Below are 17858 nucleotides of genomic sequence, written 5' to 3' on the forward strand. Positions count from 1 at the left end.
AACACTAGCCAAAAAATCCTACATCTTTCTGCCTGAGAAAAATCCGATGAAAATATTCTCAAATTTCAATTAACCCAGGAACAAATCACTGCTTAAGTTAGAGGAGTTTGAGTGGACTAGTGAGAAAGAGAAATCCAATCATCCACCTTTAATCTCCTGTTCGCCTCACCCACCCCACCTCTTAGCCTGAAAATAAAATCTGAGAAGTTGGAAAAATACCAATCATAGCCTGTCATTGGCCAGACGCTAATCGTATCAGTAGTCTGTCCAATAGGAAAACAGAAAGGAAAGTCTCCACAGGCTTAGAAGCTCTGGAGGCGTCAGATTCAGAAATCTCAGGTGAACAGGGAGGTTGTGCTGTGTTGCCTGTTCTCACCTGGATCAAGAAGGTCGCCACTGACCTGCCAGGGCAGGAGAAGCCCTTCTTACCACCTCGGCAGTGCTGCTGAGGGAACCACCCCTCACATCAGGAAATTTAAGGGCAGCTCCGGAATACTCACAGATCCTGGACACAAGTGGAGATTTGGCGTTAGGAGAGCACCCCTCCAACCACGAGTGCCGGTGAGCAGGGACTGAGGGAAGGAGCAGGCGCCTTGGGTGGATTTAGCGGTTGGGGGAGACCTCGGAGGCTCAGGCTGCAAATGGAGCGGCCCCGTGAGGGCTTCTGCTCACAGTCCGTGAGGACGAAAATACGAATACTCCCCTAACCAGGGTGGAGTAGGAGGCTACTTTGAGGAATCGCTTAGGAAATTCCCTTGGCAAACACCTGGCCAGTGGAGTGGATAATGCAGGCAAGGTCAGAGCGGGATGGAGCAGATGGGAGCAAGGGAGAAGGGGCAGCTGTGCTTGCGTCAGTGACCCCAAGATATGAGAGCTTGAAACCGTAGCGCCTGCCTTGCTCTTGCCGTTTATTCGGTTTTTCTGAACTTGGAAGATTTGTGTGACCCTGGAGGAGTCAGGCCTGGAAGCCAGATAGAGTTGGAGTAGAAAAAGAATGTAGAGAAATTTGTGTGAACTGTGAAGAAGGGGTAGGAAGACAGAGAGGATTTCAGAGCTTTGAGATGTGGCAGAAGTGACAGATGAGGCTCAAAAAGAGGGTAAGTGAGGCAGGCTGATCACAAGGTCAGGCCGATCAAAAGCCCTGGCCAATATAGTGAAACCCCATCTCTACTAAAAATACAATAATAATAATAATAATAATAATAATAGTAAATAAATAAATAAAAATAAAAAATAAAGAAAGAAAAAAGAAAAGAAAAGCCCGGCACGGTGGTATTCGCGGATAGTCCCAGCTACTTGGGAGGCTGAGGCAGGAGAATTGCTTGAAACCAGGAGGTGGAAGTTACCGTGAGCCAAGATCGTGCCACTGCACTCCAGCCTGGGGCAACAGAGCAAGACTCTGTCTCAAAAAAAAAAAAAACAAAAGTTAGGAGAGAAGCTGGTCTGGCTTGGAGACAGTGACACAGAGATCACTGGTTTTTGGAGGCTAAAAACTCTGCAATGAGTTTGAGGATCCAGAAAACAGTAAAGGGCTGACTGGAAACTCTTCCATGAAGGGTCAAAAACAATTGAAACTGCCTGAGAGGAATCAGGCCAACACTAGCTAAAAAGTTCTATATCTGCCTTCGTGAGAAAAACAGGATGAAAATATTCCCAATCTTGAATTAACTCAGAACAGAATCCCTGATTAGGTTAGAGGAGATTCAGTGGACTGTTGAGACAGTGAAATCCAATTTTCCACTTTTAATGCCCACCGACCCCCATCCTAGGTAGAAAATGCAATCAGAGAAGGTGGGAAATGGTCATCAGAGCCTGTCATTGGCCAGATGCTAATTACATCTGGAGTCTGTCCAATAAGGAAACAGAAGGGAAGCTTTCCACAGGCTTATAAACTCTGAAGGCACCGGATTCAGAACTCTCAGGTGAACAGAGAGGCTATGCTGTGTTGCCTGTTCTGAGCTAGAAAAAGAAAGAAAGGCGTAAGCAGCCATTCTTAGTAGGCAGTGGCGCTGAGGGAACCACCCCCACATCAGGAAATTTGAGGGCAGTTCCAGAATATTCACAGAGCCTGGATCCAAGTGGAGATTTGCATCGGAAGAGTGCCCTTCAGATCACAAGTGCAGGTGAGCAGGAACTCAGGGAAGGAGCAGGCGCCTTAGGAGAGGTTAGAGGTTTAGGGAGACCTCGGACGCTCAGCCTGTGCATGGAGCAATTCTGCGAGGGCTTCCACTCAGTCCGTGTGAGGATGAAACTGAATAAACTCCCCTAACCAGGGTGGAATAGGACACTGCACTGAGGAAGAGATTAGGAAATTCACTCTGCAGGCCCCTGCCCAGTGGAGCGGATAATGTAGGTGAGGTCAGAGGAGAATGCAGTAGTTGGCAGTGGTGGGGGTGGGGGGCAGTTGTGCTTGTGCTCGCCGACCCCAAAATATGAGAACACAAAACCATAATGCCTGGCCTTGCTCTTGCCACTAATTTGGTTCATCTGAACTTGGGAGATTGGTGTGGCCATAGAGGAGTCGGACCTGGAAGCCAGACGAAGTTGGAGTAGAAAGAGAATGTGGAGAGATTTGTGTGAAATGTCAAGAAGAGAGGAAGACACAGGGATATTTATGTATTTTTATTTTTATTTTTTATTTTATTTTATTTTATTTTATTTTTTGAGACGGAGTTTCGCTCTTGTTACCCAGGCTGGAGTGCAATGGCAAGATCTCGGCTCACCACAGCCTCCGCCTCCTGGGTTCAGGCAATTCTCATGCCTCAGCCTCCTGAGTAGCTGGGATTACAGGCACGCACCACCATGCCCAGCTAATTTTTTGTATTTTTAGTAGAGACGGGGTTTCACCATGTTGATCAGGATGGTCTCGATCTCTTGACCTTGTGATCCACCCGCCTCAGCCTCCCAAAGTGCTGGGATTACAGGCTTGAGCCACCGCGCCCGGCTATGTATTTTTATTTTTACTTTTGAGACAGAGTTTCACTCTTGTTGCCCAGGCCAGAGTGGAATGGTGCTGTTGTGCTCACTGCAACCTCTGCTTCCTGGGTTCAAGTAATCCTCCTGCCTCAGACTCCCAAGTGCTGGGATTACAGGCACCCACCAACATATCCAGCTATTTTTTGTATTTTTAGTATAGATGGGATGAAACCTCATCTATATGTTGACCAGGCTGGTCTCAAACTTCTGACCTCAGGTGATACGCCCACCTGGGCCTGAAAAGAATGATTACACGTGAGCAAGGCCAGGCATTATGTGAGCCACCATGCATGGCCCACAAGAGATTTTAGAACTCCAAGATGTAGCAAAAGTGAAAGGTGAGGCTTATAAAAGAGAGTAAGAGAAGAGCTGGTCTGGCTTGGAGACAGTGACACAGAGACAATAAGGCTCAGCTTTTATTTTATTTTATTTGAGACGGGATCATGCTCTGATCCCTAGGCTAGATTCCAGTGACACAATGACCGCTCACTGCAGCCTCACCTTACAGGCTCAATTGATCCTCCTACCTGACCTTCCTAGTAGCTTGAAGTACAGGTGAACCACTAAGCCTAGCTCATTTGTGTATTTTTTTGATAGAATGCATTGTCACTGTGTTGTCAGGGCTGTGAGCCTTTTCAGTAATGTTTTCTACTGGAGAACATCTAAAGTGTATAATGTAGTAGTAAAATTACCACAACAAACACTGTGTATCCACTAAAAATTGATATCTCAATTCCTATACCTTGCAATGCTGTGTGGCAAATCCAGGATCACATATAATCTTAAGGGTAAATATTGCACTATGAATGTCTAAAATATAGAGCCTGTTTTAAATATTAAGATCATAATATCTTTATCAGAAATCGTAACTAAAGAATACATATGAGATTTCCTCTATCTCAATAGACTTTAGTGTTAGAAGGGTTTATACAGAAATAAGAAAAATTATTTAGGCATTTGTTTTCATGGATATACATGTCCTTCATTGCCTTAATAGATCTTATTCTTTTTTCTCCTTTTGTTGAAGACAACTGCCTTCTGTTCTGTTGAAAGTCTCACACTCTGGAGTATTTTACGTGGTCATTAGTTTCCACTGCCTCTTGGAACTGTGGCTTTTTCTGAGAAAGACCACGAAAGAGCCCAGCTTGAATTTGAGTAAAGGAGGATCTGGTGCCAAGGGATCAGCCGGTGCCCTGGGCCCTCCCTCCCGCGGGAGCTGCTTCTAGAGCCAAAGGGAAAGAAACAGACTCAGGCCTGTGAAGTGCTTACGGGAGAGAACTCAGAGGAGGCACCAGCTTCTCACCTTCCCTCCTTCCCGGAGGATCACACCTTCTGAAGGGAGTCTCCCCACGCAGATCCCTCTCTGCACCATGGCCTTCGCAGCGATCCTAGCTGAGCTCCAAGCAGAGGCCAGCTGCCCCATCTGCCTGGGTTACCTCAAGGACCCAGTCACCACTCATTGTGGGCACAACTTCTGCCGCTCCTGCATCCACCAGCGCTGGGAAGACCTACGGGACATCTTCCCCTGCCCCGTGTGCCTCCACCACTGCCCCCAAGAGACCCTCAGGAGCAACACCCAATTTCGCCACGTGACTGATATGGTTCAGCAGCTTCCCGCCATGAGGAGGAAGAGGAAACGGCAGCAGGAGGAGCCCCTGAGTGGGAAGCACTGGCAGCGTCTGTCCCTGTTCTGTGAGAAGGACCTGGAGCTGTTGTGTCCCCAGTGAAGGGTCTCCTCTGACCACCAGCACCACCCCCTGCTGCCCATTGAGCAAGCTGCAGCCAGATACAGGAGAAGGCTCAAAAGCTGCATTCAGCCACTAAAGGAGAAAATTGAAGACGCCAAGATGCGACGTGAAGCCACGATTTTGAAATCTTTCAATGAGAAAAGGAAGATGGAAATAAGGAGGAAGGAATTACACTCTGAATTTGAAGAAATTAAGGTTTCCTTGGTAAAGGAACATGATGTAATTTGTGACTCTTTACTTGTTGAAGAGAACGATGCTGAGGAAAAACTCACTGAAAACCAAAGACAAATTTCAGACCATTTATTTGTACTACAAAATCTGTTAAATGAAGTAACGGAGAAGTGTTTTCAGGGAGACCTGGATGTGCTGACAGGTATTGAGAACATCTACAACACCTGTGAAAACCTGAAAGCCCCTGCAGTCTGCTCACATGAATTCAAGAAGAGCTTTCGGCTCCCTCCGCATTATTTTGGGTTTCAAAGAATGATGAGCACATTTCAGGAAGATTTGACGCTAGACCCGGAAACAGCCCACCCTAGTCTTACTATCTCAAGAGACAGAAAGAGTGTGATCTTTAGTAGGATGCATCCAGGCTTTATCGACAATCCTCACTCATTGAGTTTTTACCCAGCTGTCCGGAGCTGTGAGGGCTTTGATGCTGGGAGACACTTTTGGCACGTGGAAGTGAGAGGCACAGGTGCATTGTCCCTTGGTGTGTGTGAAGAATCGTTTCCGAGAGATGGTCTGAGATCGCCAACCCCACGGATGGGGTGCTGGGAAATTCGGCAATTCTGTGGTTCATGCAGTACATGGAATACAGAAGTCCAGCAAATAGGCGTTTTTCTGGACTATGAGTTGGGACAGGTTTCATTTTATAATTTAAAAACCAGATCACATGTGTACACTTTCACTGATAAGTTTACAGAAAAGCTTATGCCTTATTTCTCTGTTGACCCTTCTTCGCAAGCTGTCACAATCAGTATTGTCATAGACCAGTGATGGGCTCCTTAGAGAGCCCTTTGCCTGTGGCTGTCTTTTCTTCCTGTGTTGTTGCAGGGCATTTGTAATAAAGCCTCTGATTCCATGTTTATGTTGGACTCTAGATATTTTGGGGGGACTCACTCTCCTCTCTTCCCTTCTGTGCACCTGGAGAAGCTGATGAGAAAGCCTGGCTGCGTCCTCTGTTGCTGCAGGTGACAGGCTCAGCCCCAGGTAGTGGAGAACCCTTTCAGCAGCCCCACCCCTGAGCACCATCACAGCCGCAAACTAGTCTCCTGTCCTTGCTCTCTCAAGTCATTTTTGGATCAACTCTGTAGATCCGCTGCTCTCCCCATAAACCTCACTACAGGAAGGAGAGCCCATTTCTCACAATCTTGGAGTGTGTGGCATTAGCGGTCTCAACACTAAAACAAATTGTCAGGGAGGGTCCACCCTATCTATGCAAACTGAGCCCTAGAGAGGCCATTGTGAGCAGGATCACCCAGACGTTGGCCACCACTGTCAGGGAATTTCTGTTCTTGCTCTGCTCTGCTCACTGCTCTGCGCCCCATGACAAGCCTGCACCTTCAACTCCGCTGCTTTGTGCTGCTTTTACTGACTTCAGCTGAGGCTCTTTCAGAGATTTATATGACTTAGTCAGTAATGAAGAAATATTTTGGTGTTTAAGAGCAGGAATATACACTCAGGTCCCTTTTAATGTCTCCCTGAGTCATGCATTTCAGTCCAGACCTATTGCTATCTCTTTTATAATTTAAAAAACACATCCTGCGGGTATACTTTCACTGACACCATTACAGAAATGCATGCCTTATTTCTCTGTTGAACCTTCTTCACAACCTGCTACAATTAGTATTGTCATAGACAATAATTACCTTAAATGACTACTATGTCTTGTCAAACATAGTCACCTTAAAAGAAACAACCTGTACGGCCGGGCGCGGTGGCTCAAGCTTGTAATCCCAGCACTTTGGGAGGCCGAGGCGGGTGGATCACTAGGTCGAGAGATCGAGACCATCCTGGTCAACATGGTGAAACCCCGTCTCTACTAAAAATACAAAATTAGCTGGCCATGGTGGCACGTGCCTGTAATCCCAGCTACTCAGGAGGCTGAGGCAGGAGAATTGACTGAACCCAGGAGGTGGAGGTTGCAGTGAGCCGAGATCGCGCCGTTGCACTCCAGCCTGGGTAACAAGAGCAAAATTCCGTCTCAAAAAAAAAAAAAGAAACAACCTGTAAAGTGTACTGAATGTCTGAAAAAAAAAAAAAAAAAAAAAAAAAAGAACAAAGAATAATGGACAGGAAAGTCAGATAAATGAAGAATAAAAAGCAATAAAAATGTAACCAAATTCGAGGTACAAGGAGAGGACAGAAAACAAACAAAACCCTCTCACAGAAGTTCCTAATTTGCAATTTCAAGTTAAAAATACAAAATTTACCAAAAGAATCTAGACAAAAGATTAAAAGGTAATAGTTGCAATTTCAATTATTACTTGAAATTTACAATCACTTATGTGTTAATCCATTTTGTTCTGATTGGAGAGAATACCTGAGATTTGGTAACTTATAAAGAGAAATTAATTTCTCACAGTTTGGGAAGTCGGAAAATTCAAGATCAAGGCAGTGACACGTTTAGTGTCTTGGAGGCGGGGTTTGTCTCTGCTTCCAAGATGGTGCTTTTATGCTGCAGCCTCTGGAAGGAGAAACACAGTTTCTCACGTGGCTAAAGAGCAGAGGTGGAGCTGCCAAGTGCAGTGGCTCATGCCTGTAATGCCAGCACTTTGGAAGGCCTAAGCAGGCAGATCCCTTGAGGCCAGTAGTTAAAGATCAACTTGACCAGCATGGCAAAATCCTGTCTACACCAAAAGCACAAATATTAGCAGGGCATGGTGGCATGTGGCTGTAGTCCCAGTTGCTTGGGAGACTGCAGTGAAAGGATCACTTGAGCCCCAGAGGCAGAGATGGCAGTGAGTCAAGATTGTGTCGTTGCACTCCAACCTGGGTGACAAACAAGATTCTGTCTCAAAGAAAAGAAATAGAGAGCAGTGTGGGGACATATACTCTCAAAAGCTCTTTCTTAGCCTGGCACGAATCCTTTCATTGGGGGAGGACTTGCCACCTAAACACCTCCCATTAGGTTCCACCTCTCAGCACTGTTGCATGGGTGATTGTTTATAACACATGAGGTTTGTGGAGACAAACAATTAAGTAATAGCATTTGAGACTCATATTCATAAGAGCAGATGGCTAATTAAAACCCTAGAAATATCTTTGCTGCTTCTGCTGCTGTCTATGCCTGTGTTACAGCAAATATTCTGATATCCAGAATTATGGAGAGGAGATGGCTGGGAACCGTGTCTCCTACCTGTAATGATCACTTGAGCCCAGGTCTTTGAGACCAACCTGGGCAACATAGTGTGACCTTGTCTCAGAAAGAAAAAAAATGAAACATAAAAACATAAAAAAGGAAAACAAAGAAAAAAAGAAAAAGAAATATGGGGAGAAGGCAGTGAAGCATGTGGCTCATCGAAGTAGGCAATTTCAATCAAACATACAACCAGGATTCCTAAACTCTATAACCCTCCAGTTCCCATAGAATTGTGATGATACTGAGATACAGTTGTCTGGAGTAAGAAACTTCAAAATATAATCACCTTAAAAGGAACACCTCCTTCAATGTATTAAGTGTCTACAAAAAAAAAGGAGAAAAAATAATAAACTCCTGCTGATCAATCTAGATAATGAAAAAATGGACATAAGAAGTCAGGGAAATGGGTAAAAGAGAAAGAAAAGTAAAACTATAGATTCAAGGAGAAGACCAAAAAAAAAAAAAAAAATGGAACAGAAGTTCCTAATTTGCAACTTCCAGTTAAAAATACAAAATTTACCAAAAAATCTACACAAAAAATTAAAAGGTAATGGTTGACCTTTCTTTCTCTGTAACTTAGATGATGATTGAACGTGACCATCTGTTAAAATGCATCAATTGGAAAACTTTTTTGCCTTTAATTAGGTAACCGGATCCCTCTGATTTTAAATGATGAATCCGGCCAGGCCTGGTGGCTCATGCCTGTTACCTCAGCACTTCGAGAGGCTGAGGCAGGTGGATCACCTGAGGTCAGGAGTTTGAGAACAATATGACCAACATGGAGAAACCCCATCTCTACTAAAAATACAAAATTATCCTGGCCTGGTGGCATATGCCTGTAGTCCCAGCTACTTGGGAGGCTGAGGAAGGAGAATCCCTTGAACCAAAGAGGTGGAGGTTTGGTGAGCTGAGTGCACACCATTGCACTCCAGCCTGGGCCACAAGAGAGAAACTCCATTTCAAAAATAAATAAATAAATAAATAAAAATAAAAATAAATGATGAATCCTCTATTACCTTAATGATGTTACTAAACATAAAATGGAGATAAAAGAGATATTCTTTGTCTAAATCATGAGAATCACTGATTTCCTTAAATTTTCCATGGAGAGAGCACACACTGGGATGATACGTAAAGAGAAAACAAAGAGATACAATAAGTAATATGCAATTAAATTAAGCCTTTTGCATTTATTAATAGCTTCACAAAATGGGATTCAATGGATGTTCCTGACCCCAAGTGAAAAATGATAATATGACTAAATATTAGTTAAAATGGGATACTCAAGTATTGAAACCCATGATGCAAGACCTAGGAGTGATTATCCCACTGTTTCTGAATTCAACCCCAATTTTCTGTGCTCTCCCACTTTGAAAAAAGTAGGACATCTCAGAGTGAACTGATGCCAGCTTTAATGGGGTGATCTCTCGCAATGTTACTGACGTGGCTTACTCCACCCAATCAGCAAATGGTAAATATCAGGCTTCTACAGATTTGGTTAGGTTTTTTCAAGCTTATTTCAACAGCTTCCTGTCCATGTTTTCCCTTTACCTCAAAGGAATTTTATGCACCTCAACCCACCAACCGTGGGCACCTCAGCAGTCTTGCCTTTGCACACAAACTTTGTAGGGATCTCAACTTCATTCAACATCTTCCAGAACTGCAGGTATGATTTACACTGATGACATTCTCCTCCGTGGTAATCCATTTGAAACACTCATTCAGGCAGGCCATGAAAATACTCACAAAGTAGTTTGCACAAAGGGAATGTGTCATTACCTCCACATAGTGCAAGCCCCTTATTTGATTAAATGGCTGAAAATTATTTTTAAATGAAAGCGACTCCCTCTCTGACACTGTGGAGAAACAGCTATTAAACCTCTCAATGCCCACAATGTGAAAACAAGCCAAAATCTTTAACCCTTTTTGGATTTTGGAGGAAACATATTGATCATTTATAAATTTTGCTTAAGGTCACTTACGCTGTTAGTTCCAAATCAACCCATCTTCAGTGGTGCCCCCTCCACAAAAGGCTTACAGGCTCTAACTTGCAGTACATCAGGCTCTCACAGGCACTGAGCCTGTGACTGTCCGTACTCAGTTGCTCAGCATGCCTTGGATTCTAGAAGCAGCACCCCGCTAGCTCAGCACAGGTGTAGGAGGAATCCTTGTGACATCATGGAGCCAGATGAGGGCTCTCTGCCATATTTCTTTTGCAGGAAGGGGTAGCCTGCCTACCTTGTTCTTAGTCCCTGCTTTATGCCATGGGTTTAGGAGATCACTGCTCTCTTAGGCCTGTCAGCTACCGAAAGAACCTCCTTCCTATGCCTCCTCCACACAACAGGATGAAATGAGAAACAGCAGTGGGAGTTTATACACTGTAAGGATGACATAACCATTGTCACGTGTGATGAGCTCAGTAGGGATTTACGAGTTTTTATTAACTAATCAGGACATCCGTAATAAGCAACAGGACTCCAGGGTCAGTCAAAGGATGAAACTTCTCAGAACCGGAGCCCCTGACCAACAGTCTGCCCAATATGCACAGTTTTACTAACTATGGGGCCATGACCTCAGTGACCTGCTTCAGAGTGAATACTTCTTGCCTCACAAATATCCAAAATCTAACTCAAGGTTATTTATATCTTCATATACACTAAGGCCACAATACAAAGCTGCAGCAGAATTTGGAATTCGTTTGTAGTTCCAGCCATTATTGAGAGGGACCAAGGACTCATTTCACTTCACAGAACACGCAATGCTGGGTTTCTAAAGAAGGCATTCAATGGGACTATACTTCCCTTACTAGATTAAGCTGTCAGGTTCACTGGGCACCATAAAGGCTTATTCAAAGAAGTTCGAATAAAATAAAATAAAACATGGTGCACCTAATCGACTGTTAAACATTGGGGTGGGGAGGATCCTAAAACATAGTGAAATCTATGTGTATAGTTTTTCACTCTTGATAACTTTTAATTCTCACTCCTTCATTCTTTTCTTTGGCCGCACATGTGGGCAATCTGCTGAGAAAGCCCAGGTACTCTCTCCTTCAGTGCAGGAAGGTAATTCAAACCACACAATTTCATCCTTAGCAAGTGATTCTTCACGCTGACCACAGCTTAACCTCAAGAAAACACCTAGCCTGTCCTCTTTCTCTGCTCCCATAGCCCATTTTGAGACCACAGATAGGCCTCGGTGCTCTCTTGCAACACCTGAGCATGTGAGAAACACACCTGTCTCTATCATTCTAGTGTGTGTATGGGTGTGCGGCATCATCAGTCTTCATATCTGGACTAAATTTTATCAGTGTTCAATTTTTCCCATGCGGGATTGACACAATAATACATAGGATGCTGTATGATCTCAGTTTAATTTTTGAGATATTATGGAAGAGTCTCAACATGCAGAAAGAGAGACATAATTGTGTAATAGATTCCTGTAACCCCCATAGATCCATTACACAGCTTCAATAATTATTATGGTCAATTTTATTTTATCAAGATCATGCTCTTTCTACTTTTCCCAAATCATTTTAATGCAGTAATCATACATCATCATTTTATCTGTCTTAAAATAAATCACTAAAAGAACCATTTTAAAAGTGTAAGTACAGTGTAAGTATCACATTGAATATTTAAATTTAGTTCCATTCCCTCTCTGGGTGGTCCACTCTCCGGTCATCTCAAGGTGTTTGTGAATCTCCAGCTCCTCCTATGACATTCTTCACGAGTTTGTATAAAGTTTATTTTCCAGGTGCCCCCACCATTCTGCTGCAAGTACTAATCACTTGGTCTTCTGCTGAGCAGCCCTATCCTCAGGCTACCCCAGGGCCCCAACTTAACCCACCTCATTAACATACATCCAGTGGCTCCAAAGGGGCTCATTATAAATAACAAAAGACTGGCTGGGAGCCATGGCTGCCATCCCAGCACTTTGGGAGGTCAAAGAAGGAGGATAAAACCAGGAGTTTCAAACAAACCTGGACTCTACAGTGAGACACAAGACACCATTTCTACAAAAAGAATAATTTAAAAAATTAACTGGCCCTGGTAACGTGTGTCTGCAGTCCTAGATATTTGGAAGTTTGAGGCTGGAGGATCTCTTGAGCCCAGGACTTCCAGGTTACAGAGAATCATGAGGAACATCCTGTGCCCCCCACCAAAAAAAATGTTAAAACCCAGCATTTGCCCTCATGCTCCACTCAGTGCATGATGGGTTACTGCTGCAGCTCTCACCCCATCATGACCAATCTTCAGGTCCCTACCCCTGTCCTCTTCATCAAACTGGACCCTGAAGAATCAATCAGAGAACAAGAAACAATTGCCCTCTAAGACCTGTCACTTTCCTTATGCTGATTGTATAAAGAAAGAAAACTCCCTACAGGTATAAGACTGAATTGTTCTGAGGTCACGTATTGTTGAGCAAGAAGTGGGAACCAGATATATATATATATATATATATATATATATATATATATATATACACACACACACACACACACACACACACACACACACACACATATGTGGTTCACTCTTTACTCTGACATCTTACATGAGAAAGTTCTTTTGTATGTTGTATGAGAATCATAGATTTGGACTTCTCATAAGGGGATTCGTGCTGGTTTTGCCCCAGTTTCATCGTATTATGTCTGAGGTGTTGTGCATAATCAGCATATCTACCATTAAACAGCCAACAGAAGTATGAGAAACAGAAAGCATTCTTGGATTATCTTGAGTTCTGTGCCACACCAAATTCTATAGTTTAGAAAATGTTTTCCAGACTGAGCTCCATAGCTCAAGACTGTAATCCCAGCAGTGTGGGAGGTTTAGGCAGGAAGACTGCTTGAGGTCCGGAGTTTGTGGCTACAGCGAGCTATGATTGTGCCACTGCATTCCAGCCTGGCGTCACAGAAACTCAATCCCCTTTCCCCCCAAAAAAAGTAGTTTTCCAGAAGATCTATCTTTATTGGTGTTTATTGTTACACAAAACATAAAGAGAAATTGAGGTTGATTTTTTTTGTTTTCATGTGACCATGAAAGGGTGAAGGGGGGAATCAAGAAACCAGCCCCAGACGACTCAGGTAATCTGAGAGCAGGCCTGGGATCCACACACAGGTCACACACCCAGACGGAACCACAATGACTGGCCTTCCTCTTTCCTCAATCCCTATTCAAACTAATCTGGAAGTTTTATGAGATTAAAAAGAGTGGCGACAGGAAAGGATAGAGTATTGGTGGAGGAAGGAAAGTCCATTAAGATTAGGGAAAATTCTGAGGGAGAAGAGAAAAGGAATCAGGATCTAAGAGCCCTGAGATGGATTGAAAGGGGGAGCAGCAGCTCCAAGAAAAAGGAAGGGATCATCAGTATTTAAACAGAACACATCCTGTGTGAGTACAAGCTAGTGGTCCTTAGTTAGGAGGTATTGGGAAGTCTGCTCTGACAGTTCAGTTTGTTCAGGAAATTTTTTTTGAAAAATATGACACAATGACAGAGTTTTCCTACAGAAAGCAAGTTGAATTTAATTGCCAAGAATGTATGCTCGAAATCCTGCATACTGCAGGGATAGAGCAATCTGCAGCAATGGGTGATTTGTATATGAAGAATGGCCAAGGTTTTACACTGGCATATTCTATTATAGCTCAATCCACATTTAACGACTTATAGGACCTGAGGGAACACATTTTACAGGTTAAGGGCACAGAAGATGTTGTAATGATTTTGGTTGGCAATAAATGTGACCCTGAAGATGAGCGAGTAGTTGGCAAAGAACAGGGCTGGAATTAGGCAAGACAGTGGTGTAACTGTGCCTTTGTAGAAACTTCTGCAAAGTCAAAGATCAATGTTAATGAGATGTTTTATGACCTGGTCAGACAGATAAATAGAAAAACACCAGTGGAAAAGAAGAATCCTAAAAAGAAATTAGGTCTGCTACTCTAAGCCTGTAGTCAACAGCAGCTCTGAGCCAGATTACAGGAATGAAGAACTGCTGCCTGATTCGAAAGCGCCAGCATTTCAGACTCAAAAAATAAATTTGAAGATGCTTCTCCTGTTTTATATATTATGTAAAGAATTTAGGTTTTATGTTGGTTTGCACAAGTTCCCTGGAAGAAAAAAAAAATTCCTCTGTGTGTATCTCTTGGAAAATAAGACAATAGTATTTCTGCTTTGCAATAGCAGTTATAACAGGTGTGAAAATATACTTGACTCTCTTATGATTATACAAAAGAGCATGGATGCATTTCAAATGTTAGATATTGTTACCATAATCAAATGATTTCATATTGAGCTTTTTATCATGATTCTTCCCTGTGAAGCACTAAAAAGTTGAACCATTGTACTTTTATCTGTAATGATATTATGTAATGTTCTCTCAAACTCATTGCAGTAAATACTTTCTTTTCTTTTTTTTTTTTTTTGAGACAGAGTTTCGCTCTTGTTACCCAGGCTGGAGTGCAATGGCGCGATCTCGGCTCACCGCAACCTCCACCTCCTGGGTTCAGGCAATTCTCCTGTCTCAGCCTCCTGAGTAGCTGGGATTACAGGCACGCACCACCATGCCCCGCTAACTTTTTGTATTTTCAGTGGAGACGGGGTTTCACCTTGTTGACCAGGATGGTCTTGATCTCTTGACCTCGTGATCCACCCGCCTCGGCCTCCCAAAGTGCTGGGATTACAGGCTTGAGCCATCGCGCCCGGCCTAGATACTTTCTTGAATCATTGACTTTATTTTATATTTTAAAAATACGGAATATCGTCTGTTATATTCTAATTAAAATTCTGCATAATGCTTTGGAAAATAGGTCGATTTTCCTATAAAGAAAAAAAATTGTGATAACTGATTTCTATGGCTTTCAAAGCTAAAGTATATAATATACAAAACCAACTCTAATATTGCTTTTTGTGTTTTACTGTCAGATTAAATTACAGCTTTTATGGATGATTAAATCTTAGTACATTTAAAAAAAAAAAAAAGTAAGAGAAATTAGCTTGCCAGAAATGAAGCACTGATATGCTAAAAACTGATTAGCCTTTTGAAAGGAAACTTTCGTTTATTTAATCCTTCTTGTGACAGAGTCTCATTCTGTCATCCAGGCTGGGGTTGCAACCTCTGCTCCACAGGTTCGAGCAATTCTCCCAACTAAGACTCTGGAGTAGCTGAGACTACAGGGGTGGCGCACCATGTCCAGCTAATTTTTTGAATTTTTTGTAGAGATGGGGTTTCACCATGTTGACCTAGCTGTTTTCAACCTCCAGTATTCATGTGATCTGTCCACCTCAGCCTACCAAAGTGCTGGGATGCCAGGTGTGAGCTTCCACCCAGCCAAGAAAGAAAGTTTTAAATTGTAGAGTATTTCATACGACCATAATAGCAGAGAGAACATCATGAATATCCTGCACATAAAAAGAAACCAAATTCTATCATTTGAATTAACAATCTTTAGAGGTATAGATCCAAGATGGTCAAATAGGAACAGCTCTGGAGTGCAGTTCCCAGTGAGAACACAGAGGGTGGGTGATCACTGCATTTCCAAATGAGTTTTTTATTGCTCACAGACCAGGAGATTCCTGGACAGAAAAGCACCGTGAGTTTCCAGCATAGCTGTTTCAGCCGTTGCAGCAGGTCTCCACATAAAAACTCATACAAATCAGGATGGACATTTCAACTGGTGCCTGGAACACCTGAGAGACAGAGTTGCCCATTCAACTGAAAAAAAAGAGGGCTGAAACAGGGAGCCAGGTGATCTGGCTTGGCGGGTACCACCCCGACAAAGACCAGCAATCTGAAATGCTCTGGACTGAGAGTTTTGCAGCAAGCACAGCTGGACCTGGGATGGTCCAATTCTGTGGGGGGAAGGGCATCCACCACTACTGAGGCAGTCGACCAGTACTGAGGCAGTCTGCCATTACTGAGGCAGACTGCCATTACCCTGGCCACAGAGAGGGGCTGCTGCTTTCCGGCCTAGTTTCCAGTGGATCTTTTTCCAGAGCTGGTGAGAGTGATGCTGTTCACCAACCCCTCCACAACTGTCTCGTCCTTGGCCTAGCTCAGGATCAGGCTATGCTGCTGGCTTGTTAGCCTCTTTGGAACTCATATCTTGATCTGGATGTAGTGGTCTCCATAGCCATAGCTGTTAATCTGGGGGATGCCTTTCCCACCCATCCGAATCTTAGCTGGTCTGTCTGTGGCACCTTGTGGTGGGGTGCCTAGGAAGTTCTAACTATACCTCTATAAACAAAACTGCAAGGAAGTTCACACAGCAGTAGGGCAGAGCCCACAGCAGTTCAGCAATGACTCTGCAGGCAGACTGTGACTAGGCTACCTCCTTGCTGGGCAGGGCATCTCTGAAAACAGGCAGCAGCATGTCAGGAAATTATAACTAAAGCCCCACCTTCCCAGGACAGAGCAAGTGGGGAAAAAAAAGACAGTTATGAGTTCTGCTGCAGCAGACTTAAACATACCTGCCTAGCAGCTCTGAACAGAATGGAGCTCACAGCTCAGCACTTGAGATCCTATAAGGGACAGACTGTCTCCTCAAGCATCTCCATGACTCCTGTATGTCCAAAGAGACACCTCATAAAGGAGAGCTCAGGCTGACACCTGGTGGGTATCCTTCTGGGACAAAGATAAGAGAAGAAGAAACCAGCAGCAACCCTTACTGCTCTGCAGCTGCCAGAGGTGATCCCCAGGCAAGCAGAGTCTGGAGTTGACCTCCAGCAGTCCTACCGCAGAGAAGCCTGTTAGAAAGAAAATTGAAAAACAGAAAAAAATAACTTCACCATCAACAAAAAGGATGTCCACATGGAGACTCCATCCAAAAGTCACCAACTACAAAGACCACAGGTAGTTAAATCCACAAAGATGGGAAGAAACCAGAGCAAAAAGGATGAAAACACCCAAAACTGGAATGCCTCTCCTCCTCCAAGGGACCACAACTCCTCACCAGCAAGGGAACAAAGCTGGATGGAGAATGAGTTGGATGAATTGACAGAAACAGACTTCAGAAAGTGGATAATAAAGAAATTCTCTGAGCTAAAAGAACATGTTCTGCCCCAATGCAAAGAAACAAAGAACCTTGAAAAAAGGTTTAAAAAAATGCTAATGAGAATAAACAGCTTAGAGAAGAATATAAATGAGTTGATGGAGCTAAAAACCACAACATAACTTTCTGAAGCATATATGTTTCAATAGCTGAATCAACCAAGCAGAAAAAATATATATATATCAGAGATTGAAGATCAAATCAATGAAATAAAATGAGAAGGCAAGAATAAAGAAAAAAGAGTAAAAAGAAATGAGCAAACGCTCCATGAAATATGGGATTATGTGAAAAGACCTAATCTACGTTTGATAGGTGTACCTGAATGTGACAGAGAGAATGATTCCAAGCTGGAAAACTCTCTTTAGGATATTATCCAGGAGAATTTCCCCAACCTAGCAAGGCAGGCCAATATTCAAGTCCAGAAAATACAGATAACACCACAAAGATATTCCTCAAGAAGAGCAACCCCAAGGCACATAATAGTCAGATTCACCAGGGTTGAAATGAAGGAAAAAATGCTAAGAGTAGCCAGAGAGAAAGGTCGGGTTACCCACAAAGGGAAGCCCATCAGACTCACAGCAGATCTCTCAGCAGAAACCCTACAAGCCAGAAGAGAGTGGGGGCCAATATTAAACATCCTTAAAGAAAAGAACTTTCAACCTAGAATTTCATATCCAGCCAAACTAAGTTTCATAAAAGAAGGAGAAATAAAATCCTTTATGAACA

General features: G+C 43.3%; 1 protein-coding gene and 1 pseudogene across 2 annotated transcripts; both read left to right on the forward strand.

The window, feature by feature from the left end:
- Positions 1-339: 339 nt before the first annotated feature.
- On the forward strand, positions 340-5802 carry LOC141583930 (putative tripartite motif-containing protein 61). 2 transcript variants are annotated; one of them, XM_074395722.1, is made up of 2 exons: positions 340-561; positions 4004-5802. In XM_074395722.1, the coding sequence occupies exon 2, from the start codon at positions 4824-4826 to the stop codon at positions 5721-5723; it is 900 nt and encodes a 299-aa protein (XP_074251823.1). In that variant the 5' UTR covers positions 340-561; positions 4004-4823; the 3' UTR covers positions 5724-5802. Both variants share the same exon structure in this region, with proteins under 2 accessions (XP_074251823.1, XP_074251824.1).
- Positions 5803-10498: 4696 nt separating this feature from the next.
- Positions 10499-14067, forward strand: LOC141583877 (ras-related protein Rap-1A pseudogene; annotated as a pseudogene).
- The last annotated feature ends 3791 nt before the right edge of the window (positions 14068-17858 follow it).

This window comes from Saimiri boliviensis, chromosome 3, assembly GCF_048565385.1.
Source record: "Saimiri boliviensis isolate mSaiBol1 chromosome 3, mSaiBol1.pri, whole genome shotgun sequence".
Classification (NCBI taxonomy): domain Eukaryota; kingdom Metazoa; phylum Chordata; class Mammalia; order Primates; family Cebidae; genus Saimiri; species Saimiri boliviensis.

What these genes read in the sequence shown, in the direction of transcription:
- LOC141583930 (XM_074395722.1), top strand. Translation starts at nt 4,824, where the DNA reads ATGCGACGTGAAGCCACGATTTTGAAATCTTTCAATGAGAAAAGGAAG.